The sequence below is a fragment of the Dipteris shenzhenensis genome, chromosome 21 (assembly GCF_047967505.1).
Source record: "Dipteris shenzhenensis isolate YYH24624 ecotype China chromosome 21, Dip_SZ_1.0, whole genome shotgun sequence".
NCBI lineage: Eukaryota > Viridiplantae > Streptophyta > Polypodiopsida > Gleicheniales > Dipteridaceae > Dipteris > Dipteris shenzhenensis.
This window is the reverse complement of record NC_141616.1, coordinates 52,404,100-52,428,328: the sequence shown is the minus strand read 5'-3', so window position 1 is coordinate 52,428,328 and position 24,229 is coordinate 52,404,100. Positions and strand designations below refer to the sequence as shown.

Below are 24,229 nucleotides of genomic sequence, written 5' to 3'. Positions count from 1 at the left end.
ACAATATTACGAACAATCTGACAAGTCTCAGATTCTCTACCCCCTTTGCCCTGCATTTGAGTGGTAACATTATGATCATTGTCACTAATATCATCAATTCCTGTTATTTCATCACTTATCCCATCGATCTTTGCATGTATTTTTCTTTATGGTCCCATCTTGTTATTCTCAACACAAGACAAGTCTTCAATATCAGTAAGCATGTTTGAATCACTTGCAACACATGACAAGTCTTCTATACTAGTGAGCTTGTTCAAGTCACTTGCAACACAGGACAAGTCCTCTATACCAATGAGCCTGTTCAAGTCACTTGCCACATAGGACAAGTCTTCTATACTAGTGAGCTTGTTCGAGTCACTTGCAACACAAGACAAGTCTTCTATACCAGTGAGTATATTTGAGTTACTTGCAATACAAGAAAACTTTTCTGCATCAACATCTGTTACTATAATGTCCACAATACCTGTGAGCATGCCACTATGATACTCTTAATCACTACTATAGCTTCTTATCAATTTGGATCCCATTTGTGTTATAGTCCTTTTCTTCTGATAATATTATGTTGTGTCTTCCATGACATTGAAGGAAACTATCTTGGGCAAACTTGATTTCAAGAAAGCTAACCCCCATTTACAAGTACTATGAACTTGTAGATGAGATGTAGTATTATGGACGTCTAGATGTGAAGTACTACTATCCATTGCATTTTGAATGACACATGCACTAGTCAACTTAATTATCTCCACTATACAGAGAAAACTCTGAGCATAGCCCTTAAAGTTGCCAATTGCTAAAACTTCTCCAGAGCAAGATAACATCTCTACTTTTTCCCCCTCAAAATAAGTTTTCTTGATATCTTGAAAGTATGTCTTTGAAACAATTTCGTCTTGGTCCCAGAGCATTCTGTGTGCTTGCATATCAAATATGTCAGATTGTAAGATATCTCCCATTGTTTCAAAGTCTCCATGTGGATATTTTAAATGTACTTCAAGATTTACAACGTTGGTGATTATCACTACACATCTTCTCTCACCACAACATTGGAAGTGACACACATTCATAGGATCAAGACTATGAATTCGTCCAAAAGCCACCACTTCATTCTTCTTATATAACACCACATCCATACTCTCTATTAGGGTAAATACATGTTTTATGTACAAAAATAGATTAGCAACTCAAAAAAAGACACAATAAATAATCATTGAGCTTATTATTACTTAATAATTTTTATATTAAAACTAGTAGAGAAGGCATTAAACCTGAACCCTACATCCTAAACTTTAAACAATTAATACCAAAACATCTTAACCATCGTAAATCCTAAACTTTAAACATTTAATCCCTAAACCCTAATCCCTAAATCCTAAACTCCTAAACACTAAATCCTAAACCCTAAACCCTAAACCCAAAACTCTAAATCCTAAACCCTAAATCCTAAATCCTAAACCCTAAACCCTAATCCTAAAATACAACCAAAATTTAATGAATTTTTTTTATTTGTGCAACAGGTTGGATATATCCCCCAACCTATTGATTGAGCAACAGGTTAGGGGTTATATCCAACATGTTGCACAAATCAAGAAAATTCTTGATTTGTGCAATAGGTTATCCCCCAACCTATTGCTTGAGGGATATATCCAACCTGTTGCACAAATCAAGAAAATTCCTTGATTTTTGCAATAGGTTGGGTGCACCATTAACTTGTTCCACTTGCAACAGGTTGGGGAATATATCAAACCTATTGCACAAATTGAAGAAAATCATTAAATTTTGGTTGTATTTTAGGATTAGGGTTTAGGATTTAGGGTTTAGTATCTAGGGTTAAGGATTTAGGGCTTAGGATTTAAGATTTAGGGTTTTGGGTTTATGATTATGGTTTTAGGACTAAGGGTTTAGGATTTAGGGTTTAGGGTTTAAGATCTAGGGTTTAGGATTTAGGGTTTAGGATTTAGGATTTAGCATTTAGGGTTTAGGGTTTATGATTATTGTTTTAAGGTTTAGGATTTAGGGTTTAGGTTTTAGATTTTAGGGTTTAAGGTTTAGGGTTTAGGATTTAGTATATAAGGTCATGAGCTTAGAGTCTAGAATCTAGGGTTTAAGATATAGAAATTAGGTTTTAGAATTTAAGCTAGAGGGGTTAGGGTTTAAGGTTTAGGGTTTAGGGATTAGAAGTGTTATATAAGTTTAAGAGCTTAGATTGTATAACCTAAGATTTAGGAAACTTTAGGATTTAAGATTTAGGGTGTAAGATTTAAGGTATATAGACTATATAAAATATGCATTCCAAAGTATGTAGTTTAGATATATATAGACTATATATTATATGCTTTCCAAACTGTTTTGTTTATATTTAATACTAGGTATGATCCTTTATAAAGGCTTTACTTTAAGTAATTATAAGTCTACCTAATCAAAGTATCCTATTGATTAGGAACAAGCACATAGGCTAAAAGCACACCGATTCATATTTTCTTACATTCATGCTGCATGGTGTATCAGAAGTATGTGATAAGAAATATGTATTCCATATCATGGATATCTGGTGGTTGTGCTAAAGTAGAAAAATGATATGGATTCAATGGTACTGTAGTTTTGTGCAAAGCCTTAAACAAAGTTTAAGGCTTTTGCAAGGTATTACATATTGTAACAAAGATAAGTATGCTAAACCTCTTCCAAATTCTATGGTTTTAAATACCTACCTTACAAATGCATTATCTAACTCTTCATTCTCGACTAACAAGTATTATATACATGGAAGACATGCTAAAAGCACGTGTGTAAATTTTAATATTTCCTTATTTTTTAAATTAATTCAATTCTTTGATTGACTACTTTTTAAAATTTAAAGGTTATTACTATATAATATACATAATTTTAAAAGTTATTAATGTATAATATTAATATTATTTATTTATTTATTTAAATTTATATAATAATTACATTATATTTATATTAATTTTTAAGTTAATAATGTATATTTTTATTAAAACTAAAATGTAATATCTAGTTAATAGTAGGAAGAATATTGTAGAGATTTTTCATATTAAGAACTACCTTACAAATACATTCACTAATTCTTCATTGTTTGAAGAATAAGTATTATATAAAGCACATATGCTAGAAGACTTCCCTTTCAAAAATATTTTCATTGTTATATTTTTTTGATTAATGTATTTATATAATAATTATATAATATTTATATTAATTTATAGATTAACAATATATATATATTTTTAGCAAAATTATATTTTAACATTAGTTGATAAAAATTTATTATATTATGGAGTAAAAATGTGATAAATGGATTTCTCATATTAATAAAGTGTCATGAGAAGAGTTTTTGGAGAGAGTTATGGTTAAATTTTATTTTGAAGTTGTTGCATACACAATAGGTAGGGAGGTTTGGGTGGTTTTGAGGTTGAGAGAGAAATTTGTAATAGATTGTTTTGTTTTGTTTTTTTTTGAAAAATTATTGCGTACCCAATAGGCTGGGAGTTTGATTTTGAGAGAAATTTGTAACAATAGGTTGTGAGAGTTTGAGGTAAAGAGGAAAATTTGTGGGAAAAAAGATTTAATGCAAAAGATGGTTTTTTGAAGTTGTTACGTACGCAATAGGTTTTTGAGAAAAGAATCGGATTTGAAAAAAAATTCAAATTTACAAAAACTTAATCCTTAGAAGTTCTTACATACGTAATAAGTTGGAAATGAACTCACCTCTTACAACATTTTGAAAATTTTGAGAATCTTGCAACAGGTTGATGAGAGGACAGAAGCGTGGAGTGTGACAAAAGCGTGTGGACTTTCTTGATCCTTTTGAGAACTTTAGAAGGAGTGACTTTGTTCGTGAAGAGGCTTTGTACCAAAGCCGATATGGGACTGACATCGAGAAGAGATAAATGCTAGTAAAGAATAGATTCTTAGAAAGATGCAGGTTTGAGCCCATTGATGGGCAACACTTTTGTGAAGCTTGCAATAAGAGCTAAAATGCCAAAGGTTGTTGAGACAGAATATATGGACATCAAGAAAAAGGCCTTGCAGTCCACTACCCAAGGTAGAGCTGTTGATAGTTCATGCTCAACATCATGTGATCATGTGTGCATAGCACCATCACGTGATCATATGTGGCACTAACCTTATAGAGTGCTATAAAGGAAAGGGTTAGATCCCCTAACCCTAACCCTAAAAGGGTTTGTATATATTCTATTTTTTCAACTAATTCTAGTGTACAGTTAGTCATTTGTGGTGTGCTCTCTAGCTATGCCCTCTCTCCTCATCTCCACTCTTCTCCTCTCCCCTCTTCATATTTTGTCATGGTATCAGAGTTCCCTTGTCTTCCGCTGAGACGAGATTCTTGAGAGTGTGAGAGAGATTGAGAGATTGAGAGGTTTCTATCTTTCATTCCGTTGATGAAATATTTCCGTTCATGTGAAGAAAATTTATGTCCGCAGTTTCGATTTGATTTGAGAGCTTCTTGAGGTGTGAGAGAAAGTATCTTCTTCTTCAATCTTTGAGTGTTTTCTTTGGAGAGATTTCAGAGATTATTGAGAGTTTGTGAGAGCTCCTCGTGAGAGAGAGATGCTTATGACAGAGAGTCTGAGTTAGCCAAGGCTCCAAAGGCTCAGCCCACCTACTCGGATTCATGGCTCTCCATAGCCAGCAGTGTCTACAACAACCTCTCCTTCCTCTGCGGGTTCCCGCTGACCGTGGGAGACCGATGGTGTGTTCTCTATCAATTTCGTCATCATAACGTCTAGGCTTTTTCCTCATGCGCGGACTGCGGAGGGAGTGGGCGGGGGGCTCTGGATCTGCTGGTTATTCTGGTTGTGGCTAGTCTTACGCCCTCTCTTTCGAGTAGTTTGTGGAGGGTCCTTTTGCCTTTGACTCTGGAAGGCAGAAGGGGAAGCAGAGGGACTAGGATGATCAACATTTAGCGTTTCCAACGAAGTTTGTTCTACACGGGATGGCGAAGGATCAGCCTCCTTTTCAGTACTCGTACTCCTAGCTCGATCTTTCCATCTCATTTTTGCAGTCATTGAGCGAGAGCATGGTTGCTCTTGAGCCCGTGCTCGTGGCGTCCCGATTGTTGCAGGAGTGCCCTCGATAAGCTGAATCATTTCCTTGTGTTTACCACCTTGATCTATCCTAGTTGACGAAGTGCCCTGATCGTCATCCTTCTCACCGTCAACAAGCCTTGGCCCTCTCGAAGATCCTCTCATGGTCTTCTTTCTCGGTTCTAAAGCTTGTGACCTTGTATTCCCCGGCCAGCAAGGTTGTGTCTACTGGGTGCTCCTTCACAGCAGCAGCGAGCCCATATCGCCTCTGCTCAGGCGCGTCGACTGCTCTCCACGGCTCCTTCGCAGGGCAAGCCTCCAAGCACCGCAGCGGCAACTACGCTATGCAGCCTCCGATTAACGACCGCCGACAACAAGCTCCTACGCAGCCTCCAAAGAGCTCAAAGCTCACGATCGGCCGCCATATCTCCAACGAACGACCTCCGCCAATCTGCTGCATCTAGCTCCTCGTACCCAGGCGACCTCCGCCAACGACACCCTCTACACGACATCGACGAAAATCCGCAGGCGAACAAAATCTTCCTAGATTTCGTCAAAATCTTCAAAAGATTTCGTGAAGAGACATAGCGACACGTGGCAGATAAGCGCCTCATAAATCTAACACGTGGCAACCTTATCCACAGTGCCACATCACTCACACCACGTCAGCTGATACGTCACCATTGCCACATCATCCCACGTCAGCTCTGCCACATCAGCAGGCCACATCACTTTGCCACGTCATCAGGCCATGTCACTAGGCCACGTCATCAGGCCACATCACCAGGCCACATCATCAGGCCACGTCACCAAGCCACATCATCAGGCCACGTCACTAGGCCACGTCATCAGGCCACATCACTAGGCCATGTCATCAAGCCACGTCACCAGGCCACGTCATCACTGCCACGTCATTTTTGCCACATCAGCAGTGCCACCTCAGCATTGACCTCTGCAGGCACACTGTGCACACACTGCATGTGCACACTCCTGCCACCTCAGCACAGAGCTTCACTGGCACACCTCTTTCTAAGCACAGTGCCACATCATCACTGCATGTGACTCACAGTGACACATCATCATTGAGCACCATTTGCACTCCTTTTGCCCCTCCACCTAGATCAAGTCGTATCTCTTGATCCAGGAAGAATTTGAGGGTGCTCCAAAAAGGAAAGTCGCTCATTTTTTTGTGCTCTACGCGCTCGTTACATCACGTGTACATTTCGGTGCAAGTTACACTCACATTTGTGCCTCGCCGACAAAACCACTTCCTTCACGCACATTTGCCTCTACATCGACGCATCTGACCCAGCACATAAAAAGAACAAAAGAAAAGGAATTATTTGCTGCTCTTTCATCGATCGACGGTTGGTTTAGATCTAGATCAGAGTAGACTAGATCGCCATAGAGGGGACGCTTTGAATTTCCCCAAGTTGCCAATCTAAGCCATGCCCGAAATTCCCGACTAGTACCTACTCGGAGTCAGTCCATACGCTCACATCCGATTTCACATCATTACATTACCTGAAACCTTACGCTCATCAGTTCAGTGAGCAGACTTCAGAGTTCAGAGGCATTGCAGATTGATTCAGTGGGCAGATATCATTTGATTTCACACACACATGCCACCATTGTAAAGCCTATTTGGCTATCTCACGGCATCGTGCACATCAATTTTTAGCCTTGTAAAGCCTCTTGGCTATTCCCGGCATCATTGCCACAAGCCTTGTAACACAGGTCAGATCTTATTTACTGCAGTTCTATCTTCACCGACGGTACAGAGATTTCACTTGGCATCTTCAATGTATTTGCAGTTGATTCATACAGAGTTTTTCAGGACACTTTTGAGTACATTGTTTGCACCATGTCGACTAGCAACCTCAATCTGGAGGCATCTGCTAAGTTAGACAACTCCAATTACGGTACATGGAAATACCGAATGGAGACCATTCTTGTGCTTCAGGACAAATGGGAGTATGTCGATGGATCTATACCTAGACCATTGGCCGATCCAGCCACCAGTAGCTCTACTCCATCTGTTGTCACAGTACCAGCAACGGGATCTACATCGGGATCTACATCTACACAAACAGTTTCCGCACCAGTAGCAGATCTTGCCATTGCCCGAGCTCAAGCAGAATGGGATAAGAAAGACAAGTATGCCTATCACCTGATCAAGCAGAATGTGCAAGATGTCATGCTAGGACAGCTCAACACAATCAAGACATCAAAAGAAGCATGGGATATGTTCGCAGCTCTCTACGAGTCCAAGAACACATCCAGGATTCTCACCCTGAGAAACCAGATCAACCAGAGTTTCTGCAATAGCAATGTAACCGGTCATGCTTATGTACTCCGCATCAAAGACTACAACAATCAACTTGCAGCAGCAGGAGAGACTATGAATCCCGCAGAAATGGTTCAAGTAATCCTGAATGGACTAGGAGAAGGATATGAGAATCTAGTCCAGAGTATTGCCATCCAACGGCAAACTCCAACACTGGAAGAACTTCAGTCAGTTCTACTTGGTGAAGAACTCAGGACTCAGGCCATTCAAGTACGTAAAGGTCATTCTAATGATCAGGCATTCACAGCTTCAGACAGAAGCAGAGGCAAAGGCAGAAACAGAGGTAGATCATATCAAAAAAGTGGTCATCATCAACAAAATCAGCATCATCCTCAGCAACATCAAAATCAGCAAAGAGGAAATCATTCCAACCGAGGAAGATTCCAAGGATGAGGGAATGCATCCACCAATGTGTCAAACATCCAGTGCAACTACTGTCATAAGTTTGGACACTATGAAAGAGATTGCCGCAAGAAGCAGTACGACCAAGGCGGTCAATCCAGGGAATTCCCGAGGAAGAGGAAATCATCGTAGTGGACATTCTAGTCACAGTCATTTTGCAAATGAACATGGAAATATGTTTCTTGCAAGTGAGGAATTGCATCAGACTGATACAATGCACCTAGACACTGATTTCAATCCCAAAGAGGATTTCAGCTATCAAGTCGACCAAGTGGAACAGGATCCTTGGTACATCGATAGCGGTGCATCATCTCATATGACAAATCACCAGGAATGGTTCACAGAAATGAAGCCATTAGAAGGTCAAAAGAATGTCATCTACACAGCAGACAATACACCGAATCCAGTTCAAGGGACAGGTGTTATCCCTATGAACAATTTCACTAGTACAAAAGGATTAGTCAAAGATGTGCTCTATGTTCCGAAGCTCAACAAGAACCTTTTGTCAGTAGGTCAAATAACGGAACACAACTACAAAGTCATCTTCGACGATGATGAATGCACTATCAGAGACAAATCCAAAAGAGGTCAGCTAGTAGCAAAAGGTGTCAAGGAAGGATGCTTATACAGGATGCTAGCTACAGTACCAGATAAGCATGCCATGTCAGCTCAAATGCAACAAATGCCACTATCTGCAAAATGGCACAAGAGATATGGTCATGTCAACTTCAAGTACTTGTTAGATCTAAGGAATCAGAATATGGCAATTGGGATTCCGAAGCTACAGTTTCTTGGAAAGGTTTGTGAAGCATGCTACTTCGGCAAACAAAAGCGAACCAACTTTGTCAGAAGTACCTCTCGTGCACGAGGTCTTGATTTGATTCATACAGATGTATGGGGTTATGCCCAGACCCGCAGCATCAATGGTTCACTTTATTACTTGACCTTCATCGACGACTACAGCAGATATTGTTGGGTCTACTTTCTGAAAGAGAAATCTGAAGTGTTTGCCAGATTTCAAGAATTCAAAGCCATGGTAGAAAACCAAACAGGCAGAAAGATCAAGGTCATGAGATCAGACAGAGGAGGTGAATACATGTCTTCAGCATTCATGAACTTTTGCAAAAATCACGGCATTCGAAGACAATTCACATGTGCAGATACTCCTCAGCAAAATGCAAGAGCTGAAGGAAGAATGGGACTTTAGCAGACAGTGCTAGAGCAATGCTTAGTGAAAAACATCTTCCGAATCAGTATTGGGCAGAAGCAATAGCTACAACTAACTACTTGCTTAATCGGCTTCCTACCGAACCGATACAAGGTATGACTCCTTATGAAGCATTCACTAGACACAAGCCACGCATTGGGCATCTCCGCATATTTGGTTGTATAGCATATGCCCACATACATGATGATCATCGCAGGAAATTGGATGCGAAGTCACGCAAATGCATCATGGTTGGCTATAGTGAAGAAAGCAAAGCATACAAATTGTATGATCCCATCAACCGCAAAGTCATTATCTCCAGAGATGTAATCTTTGATGAGGAATCAGAATGGAAAACCTCACCTACACAGGAGATAGAAGCATCGACTTCACAGTCATCTACAGAACAAGTTGATGAAGAAGAGCAAGAATTGCCAGCAACACCTCAAGCAGCGCCACAGCAGCTCAGACGGTCTACTAGGGAAAGCAGACCACCAGCCAGATTGACATATGCTCAGAAAGGCAAAGCAATTCAGGTGGAAACCACCAACTATGCTCTTATGACTACCATCATGGCTACAGAAGAGCCAGTGTACTTCGAAGACGCAGTAGACAAGCCCGAATGGCAAACTGCTATGAATGAAGAAATGGATGCTTTGTATAAAAATAACACTTGGGAATTATGCGACCTTCCACTAGGAAAGAAGGCCATAGCCAACAAATGGGTATACAAAGTGAAGTACAATCCAGATGGCAGTATTCAGAGATACAAAGCCAGATTAGTTGCAAAAGGATTTGCACAACAATATGGCCAAGATTATGATGAGACTTATGCTCCAGTAGCAAAGATGGATTCCATACGATTCTTGATATCACTAGCGACACTCAGTAAATGGAATGTGTATCAGCTCGATGTCAAGAATGCATTTCTCAATGGTTATCTAGACGAAGAAGTCTACATGCAACAACCAGCCGGTTATGTTGAACCAGGAAAGGAGAACAAGGTTTGCCATCTAAAGAAAAGTCTCTATGGCTTAAAGCAAGCACCCAGAAGTTGGTACAGCAGAATTGACCAGTATTTTGCTGATCTCGGATACATGAAGTCCAATGCAGATCATACTCTCTACTACAAAGTTCAAGGGGAAGATATTACTATTGCACTTTTGTACGTAGATGATCTGATTGTGACACGAAGCAAGGATAGCTTCATCAGAAAACTAAAACAAGACTTATCTGTAGAGTTCGACATGAAAGATCTTGGACTTATGCACTATTGTCTTGGAATTGAGTTCTGGAGAGATTCAGATAGCACATTCATGAGTCAACTCAAGTATGTTGACAGTCTCCTGAAGAAGTTTCATATGGCAGATTGCAAGATTGCAGCCACTCCCATGGAACAGAGTTTGAAACTTACTAAAGATTCAGAAAAGCCTACAGTCAATGAAAGATACTACAGGCAACTCATTGGATCTCTTATATATCTGACAATCACACGGCCAGATATTTGTTATGCAGTAAGCTCACTAGCACAGTTTATGGCAAATCCAAAACAGTCTCACTGGAATGCAGCCAAAAGAGTCTTGAGATACATCAGAGGTACAAGACAGTTTGGGATAGAATACAGAGGAAGTCATCCACGGTTGCATGGATACTGTGACAGTGACTATGCTGGAGATCATGAGACCAGGAGATCGACACAGGGATATGCATTTTTCCTTGGTCAAGGTGCTATATCATGGTTGTCAAACAAACAACCAACTGTTTCTTTGTCTTTGACTGAAGCAGAATATAGAGCACTCACTACAGGTGCATGTGAGGCTATATGGCTCAGAAGACTATTGTCAGAAACAGATTACTTTGATGAGTCAAAGCCCACAACAATATACTGTGATAATCAGTCGGCTCAAGCATTGGCCAAAAATCCAGTATATCACTCCAAGACAAAGCACATTGATGTCAGAGAGCACTTCATCAGAGAAAGAGTGTTACTTGGTGACATCACACTGCAGCATTGTGATAGCAAAGAGAATGTTGCAGACATCTTTACCAAACCACTCGGTAAAGAGCTATTCGAGAAACACCGACTAGCTCTTGGTTTGATGCAGAGGAAGGACATTCCCATTAAAGGGGTGTGATGGAATGTAATGCTCAGTCCTTCTTCGATTCCCCAGAATCATCATCTTGAGGGAAGGCCTACTTCATGATGTTGATCTTGAGGGAAGGTGTTGAGAGTTCACGCTCAACATCATGTGATCATGTGTGCATAGCACCATCACGTGATCATATGTGCATAGCACTAACCTTATAGAGTGCTATAAAGGAAAGGGTTAGATCCCCTAACCCTAACCCTAAAAGGGTTTGTATATATTCTATTTTTTCAACTAATTCTAGTGTACAGTTAGTCATTTGTGGTGTGCTCTCTAGCTGTGCCCTCTCTCCTCATCTCCACTCTTCTCCTCTCCCCTCTTCATATTTTGTCAAGAGCAATGGTGGTTTACATGATGGTTCTCCATTTAGCTTCTCCTATGATATCTTGCTATCAAATAATGATACAAATTTTGCATACATCAATGGCATTGATACAGAGCATTTCATAACAATGAGCGGTCATGCTTGGGAGAAGCCATGTGTATTTTTCATAGATGAATTGCAAGACCTTGCAGTGTCATGGATAGTTGAACTTGTGCGGTTTATCATAGAAGGTCCTATTGCAGATAAGAAAAGATCAACGTTGGTCCTGTTCATGACAAAATCACAAAGGGATGCCTTGTATGCGAGTTTGACATCTGCATTTGGGCATTTACTTTCAAAAGTATACCATGGTATAGTCCTACGTAATCATATGACTGTCTTGAAAGGCACTGCCATTCAAGTCTTGCAACCTTTCTTGATGTGCTTCTTATCCAGGGGTGGTGGCAATCTAATCAAATTTCCTTTAAGGACTCTCGAGCTTCATTACCTTGAGGACAATAAGGTTAAGCTTGATGCAGAATGACAAAGAATTTACTGAATGATGGGTGGGAAGTAGCATTGTATCGAATGGGTTTTGCTGCTACTAAGAAATTGCTACGCCAAGGTAGAAATGTAAATGTCATTGATACCCCCCATCAGATTGAGTTCTTTGACACATATTACAGTTGCACTACTTTCTTTAAAGAGGAAAATGTCAAAGAAGAGGGTAGTGAGGAAAATGTCGAAGACAAGGGTAGTGAGTCTGAGGATGATGATTCTATCTCAAGTGATGATGAGGATGAAAGGTCTAAATCCAATGACTTATGCCAAGAAGAAATCCACACAAAGAATAAGGGTGATCAATTGTCAACTAGAGTCAAGGAGGTTCCACTCATCATATGAGAAGGCCTGCGGTAGCAGCAAGAAGTAGTAGTATAGCACATCGTAGGAAAAGGTAAGGCTAAACAAGTGGAAGCACTTCCCTTGAAATTAGAAGTGAGGAAGGCACCCTTGATTTTGGGTGGACATGCAAGTGAATCAAGCAAGGAAGCCTTACTTAAAGAAGGTATGGATGAGGCAAAGCATGACCAAGAGGAGTTACCAAGAGGCATAGATGATTCTTCAACCATGATCTTATATACTCCAGAGCAGCCCACTAATCAAGTGCTTGGAACTGAAGAGCAAACTACTGAGGACCTTGCTATTGAGACTCCACTCTTAGAGTAGCCTATTAGTCAGGACCTTGGTAGTCAAGGGTACATTGGTACTGTCTTAGAGCAGCCTATTAGTCAGGACCCTGCTAGTCAAGGGCCTGGCATTGAGGACATTGGTATTGAGGAACATGATGGCTGACGGCTTTGTAATCACAAGTTTTGAACTTCGCAAGTTTTGAACTTTGCAAGTTTTGAGCTTCTATGTAAAGTGAATATCTAATAAAAAGTTAACTACTTTTTTTATTTCTTTACTCTCATTATTGTGTATAAAGATTGTTTATGAGGTCCATTTTATACTTAATGGTGTATTTTAAACTTTATGTCAATGTATTTTTATAGTTAAGGGTGTTTTCTAATACCAAGTGAGGTGTATATGTACACCACTTACACATAAAAGGATTTATGTACACTAACTTTCTAAGGAGTTTATGTACACCACCTTTCTAAAAGAAATGGTCATAAAGGTGTGTGCACACCACTTATACATAAAGGTGTTTATTTACACCACCTTTTTAAGAGAATTGGTCATCTATTGATATTCTTAGGTGATAGTAGCTCAATTCATAAGAAGTTATGAAGATGTTTATGTAGACCACCTTTGTAGAATATTTGGTTATGCATTGATGTTCTTAGTACTTAATCACCAAATCTTTTGTTTTGAGTTGTCAAATCTAGTTCAAAAAACAACATTACTAGTATATTCAAAAAATTTGAACTGTTTTTTAGTCCATTTTTCAAAGTCCAAAAATTTTGAATAGTGTGTTTGATATACCTTTGAACTTGATTTAGAATCTTGGGTAGATGGATAGTGTAATCCAAAGACACTACATTTGACTATAACCTTGGGATGTGACAAGTGGAATGGAGTAAAAGTAGGACCACAAATAGAAGTGGTAGTGAGATTGTAAAATTTTATTGGCCATTCCTGGCAGTCTAAGGATTATTGTCAATCATAGTTGTGATCTCTATGTCAGTCTCAAGAGACAGTCATTCCTAAAAGTTTAGTCTCCGTAATTTGTGATTTCAAACTGTTTTGCATTTATAATTTGAGACTAACTTCTTCAACAAAGATGTAGAGCTAGTAGTTAGCTTTCTACATTGTTAATCTACTTGTTGTTTTGCTTTTTTAATCAAACGTTATGGCTGAAATAGTGCAAGCCTATCCGGCTATCCAACACGGGCTAATTGCAAAAATTACTAGTTGTAACAACAACTTTTAGATGTTTTGCAGAGGGTATAACTTGTGCTCCAGATATTTGATATGCTTTCAAAAGAAATATTATAGCTTGTCCAAAGATCTACAACTTCTCAGTTCAACTCAGAGTGTGATTCCTTATGTATCGGAAGATATGCAGCTTGCAATATGGCTGTCCACAAATTTCCATCACTACTTGAGAAGGGAGTCCTTTGTAAAACCGATTACCACTTGTTTATTTTTTTGTCTCCCTATACTCCTCCCTTTAATTAAGTATTCCAAGGTCTTAATCTTGTTTATCTAGATGGTGTGAGATGGATAACAACTGTGCGCCGGCCTTGAAGCCTAGCTTCCACAACATGGATGAATGGTTGTAACTTTTATCTTGTTGTGATGGTGCTAGGTGAGTTGACACACCTCTCCATTGGATTTGCAAGTAGATTCTTGGGCATAATATTGCGAGAAAGGATGCTGGCAACCTTGAAAAATAGACTTGAGAGACCTATGATGAGAGATATAGTACTCTCGACCTTTTTATGCACACCTACCCAGATGTATCCATTTGCAAAGAGAACTGGAAAGTGAACTACCTTGAAGCTTGATTAATTTGGAAATAATAAAAGGTCTAGAATCCTGGAATGTCACTGAAAAAGCATATGATGTCCTTGAGATATATGAGGTGCCGAACACTGACGTAGGGAGTGATCTGTAGTCTTGGATCCCAACCACTAATGTGCATCAAGTATGGACTGTAGTCTTGGATCCCAACCACTAATGTGCATCAAGTATGGACTGTATACGATAGCCATAAGTGCATGTTGAAAAGTTGAACTTCCCTAAGTTGTGCTATGGCTGAACTCGACGATGTCTACTACACTGGGGTAGGACCGCACTGTTGCATAGTTATCCTCATGCCGAAGAATGATCTATTGATCAAAAGAGGTGGCGATCATTGGGTCCAAGGTGGCGATCACTAGGTCCAAGGTTGGTGCAATGCAGCATGACTGAGCCATTGCTACAATGTCCTAAACACTAATCTACTGACCTCTATAGCTCGTGGAAACTATGTCCAAGGTATGTTTATGTTAGAGGTGAAAGAATCAGTAATATCAAGATGTCTTATTATGATAATCAAGAATTCACTAGACAAAAGCCTATTCCTTTAATTTACTTCTAAGCCAACCATAACTTTTACCCATGCAAAGCCGCTTGCCTCATAATTTAAAGGTAGGAAAAGGTCATAAAAATTAATTTATTGAATGGTGAGATCAAGAATGAAATGTTTTATAAAAACAATGTTTTAATGTTTTTGATTTTGACTAAAAGCAATGTTTTGAAACAAAAGCAATAAAAAAAGCAATGTAAAAAGAAGAAAGCAAAAAACCCTTTAAAAAATCAAAAGGCCTTACCTCCTTCTCTCCCTCCAAGGTCGAAATCGTCACGGCTTGCTCCTATCTTCACAATTGTACACTGATGATGTGGTACTCTTATCTTCATTCTCGCTAAGGGGCTCAAGAGACACCTAGATGCACTACTAGCTTTGTGTAAGTCCCATGACCTGAAGGTCTGGTCAAAACCAAGGTTATGATCTTCACCCAGTTGTGATTGTCTCATCATACACTTGCTTGGGGGTCCTATTCTATGGACCTATCTTCATGATGAGACTGGTTATGCATGCCCACCTGAGTAGAGGATATGCCTCCCTTGCCCTACTGGAGAGATAGAGCTTTACTTACATTTTCAAGATCCACGAACCAAGGTTCTCCTTTTCGACTCCTTGGTCTGACGTGCGGGCATGTATGGCAGCACTTGTTGTGGGCCAGACACAAAGTGGAATCGAGTGGAGAGATCACAGGTTATCACGGATGATCCAACTATTCCTCATCAGATCATTTAGGTTGAGTTCGATGGAATCTCCATTGTAGTTAGATGTGATATTCTAGACTCACTTATCTATACTGTGTGTGAGATTATGGCTCCTATACTGTAGGGTGATGCAGGCTATCTTGGTTGACGTTGGCATCTTCCATGGCATTAGCATAGAGAAAGAGAGAGACAGAGAGAGACAGAGACAGAGACAGAGAGTTTATTAAATTCTTCGGAAGACCGATGGGTCTATGAGACTGTGAAAAACCTGGTACAAATGAGTTGTGGTGGTGGAGCTACTAAATGAGCATCCACACCAATGCAAAATGCAAAAAATGCAGAATCGTAGTACTAAGTCCTAAGTACAACATAGTCATGTCGGTGGTCAAGCATATATCAATCTCATCATCATCATCATCATTAGGACATCAGGATGGATGAGGCAATGGAGGCATGAAATCGACGATAGAGTGATGTCGGCCACTTATAGGTGCGGTCTTGGCACGTCTCCTGGTCATAGCTCTATGCTTAACCAAGGCTACGGTGACCCCTATCGGTTGGGCTCCGACTCTAAACAAGGAGGGGATATCCCCAAGTGTAATCTATGTATCAACCCTCTATCTAAGCTATCATGTCACTAACTCTGGGTCACGGACATGTCTAGGCCTCATCTCATGGGGGTCCATGTGATCTGGCTGAAAAAACTCCGTGATAGAGCTCTGAGAGGGATCAGCCAAGGAAAAAGTCTGCTCCTGTCTCCGTGCTCGAAGTATCCTCCCGTGGTGTCTAAGTACCTCATGAATGAAGCCTGTCAAACATCGTTGGTCTAGGTAGGAGAGGAATCGAGCCAAAGAGGTAGTAGAAACACCTCCGATCTCATAGTAAACAGGACACTTGAAGATGAAGTGCTCCTCTGTCTCAACCTCTTGCATGTCACATAATGTGCATATGCGCCTCTCCCTGGGTAGTCGCTCTGTGTGATGAGACTCAAAACTGCCAGAGAGAGAGAGAGGTATATGTAATATATAATATATATATATATATATATATATATATAATATAATATAATATAATAATAGGGTGACCAAAGATGCTAGTATGCACACACAAGTAGATGGTTTGAGAGACTAGCTTTCCATATAGACAGCCTGCCACCCTTTCAATACATCATTGACGCTCCATTTGTCCTCTTTCAGGGCAATGAGTTCAATCCGATCATCCGAAATGATCTTTTACAGTTACATGCATTCAGGACCTGGTTGGCACAGACAGAGCTTCCTGTGAAGCTCAATTTCTATGAAAACCACTGCCTACGCATCTTCAAACAGGATCCCGCCCGGTACACTCAGATCCATCTACCACACTCACTCATTGGACAATTCTGTCTCATTGCACCGACTTTGTATCGAGAGTGGACGAGTGGAGGGAATCCCTGAAGAGAGCCGTATCTGCACATTATGCAAGCGACATGAGATTGAGTCGGAGCAGCACTTTGCCTTTCGTTGCCCAGTCTACTACGAGATCCATAGACAATACCACTACCTTTTAAGAGACGGATTCGAGGGCCTCTCAGACTCCTCTCCTACCCACGTTGCCTAGTCTACTACGAGATCCATAGACGATACCACTGCCTTTTCAGAGACGGATTCGAGGGCCTCTCCAGACTCCTCTCCTACCCAGATCAAAGGTGCTTTGCCGCCTCATTCACGAGGCGATCCGACGTAGAGAGCGTCTCATCAATTCACAGAGACAGGGGTGGGAGGACTTGTCTGGTCCCTCCCAAAGTATGATCACAGAGTTCTTCCTGCCAGAACATGTTGTCCCACCGATCATAGATAGCAGGAGAGGCAAAGACCCCGAGACCAAGACGTGACACAAAGGACAGATGCAAATATCACACTAGCTGACATCTCATCTATCTTCAAACCTGGAGTGCATCTGACAGGGGTTACTGCGACGCTCATCAGACGTAGAGTAGCCGCCAAGAGGGCACAACAAACTGCTCCCCCAAACAACAGACAGAGATCTATTACGGGCTTTTTGCCTACACTACCTAGTCCGTCATTGGGTGCACCTTGATGTTTCATGTGTGCGCTGCACTGTATTGTATTGAATTGGATCAGATTTCATCTATTGTGAGAGATGAGCATGCAAGAGATGACTAAGCTTATGGTGACATGCATGATGATAGCATGGACCATGTCTACAAAGTTTTTTTCTCTAGCATGGGTTAGGATGCTCGCTTAGGAGCTCCACCCTTTGCTCGTTGTATCAAGTTTTCTATCAATCTGACAGACCTATTTGTCTTTAGTAGACTTTAATAAACTTCTTTCTTTCTCTCTCGCGGGGGCAGAGTGCTTTGGTTGGACTAGAGAGACAATGTTTCCAGGCACATTTTTAGGATCCACTAACAAAGGGCTAGCTCTTCAATACTTTAGTGCAACCCACTACCATGTTACAACACCCTTCTGGGAGAGGTGATCTCCCAAGGACAGATTGGAGGAGAGTTGAGCAGCTACAAGTGACTATTGGGTCTAGGATGATTCGGAGTAAGCCCTCAGTCCCACATGAGATAGTACATGCAGAGTTCGCCACCATGACCCCACTCCAAATTGATGCCATCTTTTAGTCAGTAACATTCATCCCCACAGAGTTTGGGACTTACCTCACTGGAGACTATCGAGGCTGACCCTAGAGTCCTCCAGAGGACTAGCAAAGAGGGGCAAACACATGGTATGCATGTATATTCACATGGCTTGCCAGACCGGTATCCAGATGGACAGATTCTCCCCTTTTAGTAGTATATGGATGCTCCACCTGAGTCGATCCCATGAGATGAGATCAACCATATCATACGGTTAGATCTCCTCCAACTCCATACATCCCGGATTGGGTTAAGAGCTTCCCACCAAGATCCAGTTCTATCACGAACACTTCCTAAGAGTATCAAAGGAGAAATTCTTCATCAAATCCCACTATCTCGAGGACAGAGGAGTCTAACATGCACCGAGGATCGACATTGGTGCACATGCAAATTTTGTCCCATCAGCTAAGGTTGAGGCAAGGAGAGCTACAATCCCAAAGTGCAATGGATCTGCATATTATGCACATTGGGGGTGGTTGAGATAGAGGAGCATTTTCTTTGTGCTTGCCCAACCTACTATGAGATCCAAGAGTGCTGCCACAGTCTCTACCTAGAGGGCAGCGGCTTCAGCTTACTCTCATGACTAATCCACTTCCACAACCAAGTCTACATTGGGCTCTATCTCATGGAGATGTGCCAACACATGGAGACACTACTACGACAGATCAGAGAGCAGCAAGAGGCAACTAGACCACAAGATATAGAGGCCAACTGGGCACAGCGAGGCATCATAGACTTCTATACATTTGAGTCAGCTCTTGGACATAGCAGAGTAGAGGAGCAACAGGTAGCTGATGTGAGGGCAGCTTGGATTAGTAGATAGAGCCGACACGGTGCTCTCGAAAGAGGGACGCATAGACCACGCACAAGACAGAGAGTGCCCAGAGTACATTCTATTGATGTCTGACTTATCACAAATTTCCTCAAGGGAGACAAATAGAGATGAGGGGTCACTCTGGACATAGCTCTGCGGGTTCAGAGATTGAGCTTGCGTCCCCTGCCACAACGTGAGATAGCTCGACACACGCAGATCCAAGATATCTTCACAACTCACTAGAGAGCCACCACCACTGTACCGAGCTTTGGTTTTTGAGTCCCAACTCTCAGATTGATTCAGTTTGTATTTGATTGTGATCACTGATTATGCTAGAGCTCTTGAGCTCAATAGACCAGCATAGATTAGTACTCAGCAAGGGCCCTAGTGCGCACTTGCTGCAGCCCATTTAGGCTTGTACGAGTATTCCTTTTGTGCACTTTGTCCCATAGGCCCCCGCGGATGTTAATACATCTCTCTCTCTCTCTCTCTCTCTCTCTCTCTCACACACACACACACACACACACACACACAATTTTTTTAGTGAAAACTGTGAATGCTTTATATTATGAGACAGCCATCCCAGAAAATTGGTAAAGCTGAAAGATTACATCAAGAGAAAATCTCCATGTAAGACAAATATACATCATGATCTATGTAGCGTGTTTGCAGACAATCGAAAAGTGATTGCTGCAATGAACAACAGAAGAAGACAAAAGTAGAGAAAACTAGATCACCAAAGACGCTGTGGTTTCTATCTTTCCAAAGAGTCTAGAGTGCCAAGTAGTGAACCCAGGTAAAGAACAACTCAAAATCCGGCCGTCCAGGATAGATCCCAAACAGCCAAAAAAGCTTGTCAAAAGAAGCCTGAGGAAATCTCTGTCTCAATCTCTCTCTCTCTCTCTCTCTCTCTCTCTCTCTCACACACACACACACACACACACACGAGATATCTTCCACAATTTGTTGTCATTCTCATATACTATGCAAGAGCTATGCAGAGCATGTATAGAAGCGTCCAAATAATTGCTGTAACTGTTTTCAAATGAGCATGATCCACACCTCAAAAGCCCCGGTATGAAACCTATGATTTACTCAGTGTTCAAGTGTGGAAAGTGTGAGTCAAGGCTCTAAAAGCTTAGAGAGTCCCTTGCAAAGTTGGACCAAAAACACATCAGATAGCAAACAGATAAAAATTGCATGCTTGGATTGAAAAGATATAAGTATGAAACCATGAATGAACAAATGTCTAAAATGGCACTTCATTGTTTTACTAGAAGTTAATGCATATTTTGAGGAGGAAAGTTCTCTGTTTCACAAAGAGCCACAAAATTCAATATCTTATAGAAGAATATATATTTCAATGCCGTCTGACATGATTAAAAAGTTGTTATTATGTCTTTGATTGCTTTCTAGCAAGAAATCGATTGCGGGCCGCTGCAATAGAATCATCCTTGGCATCTTGAGACTTGATTTCAGAATGATGTGAATCTTTGATTTGGCTGCTGTTTTCTGCTTCAGCTGAGCAAACGCTCTTGGAAGTGCATCCACTGTTGATTCGATTCAAGTTAGGCTGAAGTCAACCTTACCAATAATGCGATAAATTGAGACCAGAATATGCAATTGCATCAAGGATACGCATCATGTTTCCAAGACGGAAATCTGAAATACCTTAGTCTATCCAGGTAGAGATTGGTTAGCTTGATCAAAGCAGGTTTACACCACAATCCCTCAACAGCACACACATGTCTGATGTATGAACGTCCGGTGTTAATCAATTCATTGTAAATAATCCATTCTGGAAGAAGTCCATCATCGTCAGCTTCCATTGAGCATGCTGATGGATGGATCTGCATTGTAACATTGAGTGGTCAAATAGGTAAAAATAATTCATTCAACTATGCCTGGAACAAGAAAGAATGGTTATGTAATGGCACTAATGAGTTCAGAGTATGTCTCATAGTTTTGAGATGCAAAACTGGTGGTTCATATTTTTGAGACCATCAGAATTATTGAATGGAAAATCGACCATCAGAATTAAATCTTCATGAAACTTGATACATGCTACATCCTTGATTTGAGTATATACCACCTTCTGAAGCTCTTAATCACATATATATGTGGCATGATCCATTAGCTGCAAGGGAATCTCAATGCACAGACAATCATCTTAATGTTAATACATAGGTGATGGTGCCAATTCTGCATAGCTGTGTAATATGCTTGAGAGCTGAAATAAGACAAGCAAGCTCTTCTACAGTGTCCTAGGGGGAGCATGGAGCATGGGGTACAGGGGATTAATTCTCAGTTTAATGGGTTAAAAACCCTAACGTATATTCTAATTCAAAACCAAATCATTTTCTTTTGCAGATGACTGCTCATCCAGCTAGCTTGTTGTTCAGCTAGTCTTGCTCTCTTGTCACACTTTCTCATTAGGGCGTTGCACTATCATTTGTGATCTTTCTTGATGTCTTATTGCTGCCTATAGGATGCCATAGTTCTGTGTTGCAGCACTCTCTGTGGTGCTTCCAAGTTGCAGTCCTAGGAATTTGCACCCCTATTTGCAGGCTGGTTTGATGTCTTCACTGTTAGTTGCCCCTTGTTTCCAAAGAGATAATAAATTGTTCTCCTATGTGAAAGGAATGTAGAAATAAAGCTGACCTGCCATAAAAGCGCCACTCTCCAACATAAGGTTAAAGTCGCCAGAGTTACAAATAAATAAGTTAAGCATTCCATGGTTAGACAAACTTGAACATGAAAGATCAAAGTAGCCCACAAAGGATATAATGGCTGATGCCCCTCCAGCTCACCGAACCCTGCTAAGCTGCTCCCTCTCCCACCTATCCCACCAGCCTCTACAGCTATCCCATCCGCCACCCCTCTCAAGCTTTCCATCCTGCCTTCCGCGCCCGTCTCAGCCCTTCCCCCTCACTGCTGCTCCACTATGCCCTACACCAGACCCCTATGCTCCACCTAGACCACCACCCCCTCAAACACACACGCACACGCACACGAACTCACACCCCACTCTCTCTCTCTCTCTCTCTCTCTCTCTCTCTCTCTCATGTTTAAAAGGCATGTATATGCAAGATGAGAACCAGCTCACATGATCTAGAGGGGAGAAGGGAAGGTGGGCAAGACCCAGAGTCCCAAGAGAAGAAAGAGTATGCAAAATCTGCCCCAAGGGGGAGGTGGAAAATGAGCAGCATGTACTCCTAAGATGTTGGGCCCATGCACACAGAAAAGAAAGATATGATGACAACAGAGGCAACCTGAAAAACCTATTGGAGCAACCAGCTACAAAGCTAGTAAGTAATCTAAAAGAAGTTTTGGAATGCCACAACAAGGTACTCAGGCTAGCACACAAACTAGCTCAACAAGTACTACCTACATAGCAAGTCCATGGTATTTTAATTCACTGGATGTGTAGTGGGTCTCAGCGGTGACTCATGTGTCGTGGGGTAGTTGAAGATATGCCGAGGGAGCCTCCACTCCTAGCTACTCCTTGTGGGAGCAATGCATAGCACGAGCGGTCCGCAAGTGTCACTGATGCGGCCTCCGGATTGTTGCAATGTGGTTTCACGTGAGGAAGAGGGGAGAGGAAGAGGGGAGGGGTGAGGGAGGAGGAAGGGAAGAAGGAGAAGGGAGTGAAGGGGGATACAGTGACAACCACAAATGCACTACAATGGAAACAAGAGAACACCCAAAACACTCTCTTGGAAGAGAAGAGGGAGCTTGTATTCAAACTTGTGCAAACAACAATGAAGACCAAAGTCAACCATTTGGTCTTTTATACATGTCACCTTTTGAAGGGAGGGCCAACCTTTTTCCTTTTTAGCACTCTCCCTCACTTTACAACCATGGGAACTTGGGCTTGTAGGACGCCAAGACATACTGCTATTCTTACCGACTCTCCCTACTAGCCGGAAATAGCGCTTGTGTTAACCATATTAAAGTGCTTGGGACAACCATTAGGAGGTGGTCCTAACCGGTTCCCAAATAGCGCTTGTGTTAGCCTCGCACTCCTAGGCTCGCGTGATTTGGGGCTCAAACTCCCTCAGCGCCCTCACACCTTCACCTATTTGTGGTCATGCATGATACATGAGACTCAAACCTGGAGTGGCGAGGCTCAGCTTCCACGAGACACTCAACAGTAACCCTGTCTCGGGATGATATTTGGGGAACAAACTCCCTGAGTTTGAGCTGTACTCCTTTCGTGGCTATTTTCGTTGGCGTCGCTATTTCCTGTGGATATGGAGCTGAAAAGTGTAAGGCGCATCCACTCCTCGTGGCCTAGAAGTGTGCATCTCCTTGTTCCGGGCGGTGGTAGCTGGAATATACAACCTGTGCCTGGGATCCTTGAATCCTTGGACTTTGGAGTGGACTTTGGGCATTTGGGGATCAAACTCCCTGAATTTGAGCTATACTCCTTCCGTGTGTACATTGCTTGTAATCATTGACCTTGGTGTATTTAGGTATCAAACTCCCTTGAGCTTATCCTATTGACATAGATCATTCGGCTTGGTCACCTTTACTCATTGATTACCCTGCATTTGGCAGCTGTACTCTGTGGATGTTAACAAGATGTAAACAACCACTATTTATTGCCAGTAATAGTGATCACCAATCCCATAAATCCTAAAAGATCTCAAGAGGACTTTAATACAATCATATCATATCATCTCTCTCTCTCTCTCTCTCTCTCTCTCTCTCACACACACACACACACTTTTTTTTTTTTTTTTTTTTTTGGTAAATCCATGATTATATTATCAGCAAAATTTACATGAGGGTCTCACACACACACACACACACACACACACACACACACACACACACTGGATGTAGTTTCCTAACGGAGGGGAGTCACTTATCCCCATCACTGACCCAAATGTCTCGCCCTCTATGATGTCCAGATGCAGACACCACCGGACATGTCCTTCATGAGCAGCGGATATGTATGCTTTGCACACTAGGAGTGACTAAGACAAAGTAGCATTTCCTATGTGTCTGCCTAGCCTATTATGAGATCAGG

The 24,229-nt window shown here is 41.3% G+C and overlaps 1 protein-coding gene across 1 annotated transcript in view; it reads right to left on the bottom strand.

Annotated features, from left to right (window-relative positions):
• Positions 1–20,419: 20,419 nt before the first annotated feature.
• The window catches only part of LOC147889048 (RNA helicase family protein), a 154,621-nt gene continuing 150,811 nt past the window's right edge, over positions 20,420–24,229 (bottom strand). Inside the window, exons 16-17 of the mRNA XM_087392839.1 lie at positions 20,866–21,044; positions 20,420–20,744 (exon numbers count right to left, since the gene is read on the bottom strand). Coding sequence (XP_087248965.1) covers positions 20,588–20,744; positions 20,866–21,044 — 336 coding nt within the window. The 3' untranslated portion in view covers positions 20,420–20,587. The remainder of the gene's footprint in view (positions 20,745–20,865; positions 21,045–24,229) is intronic.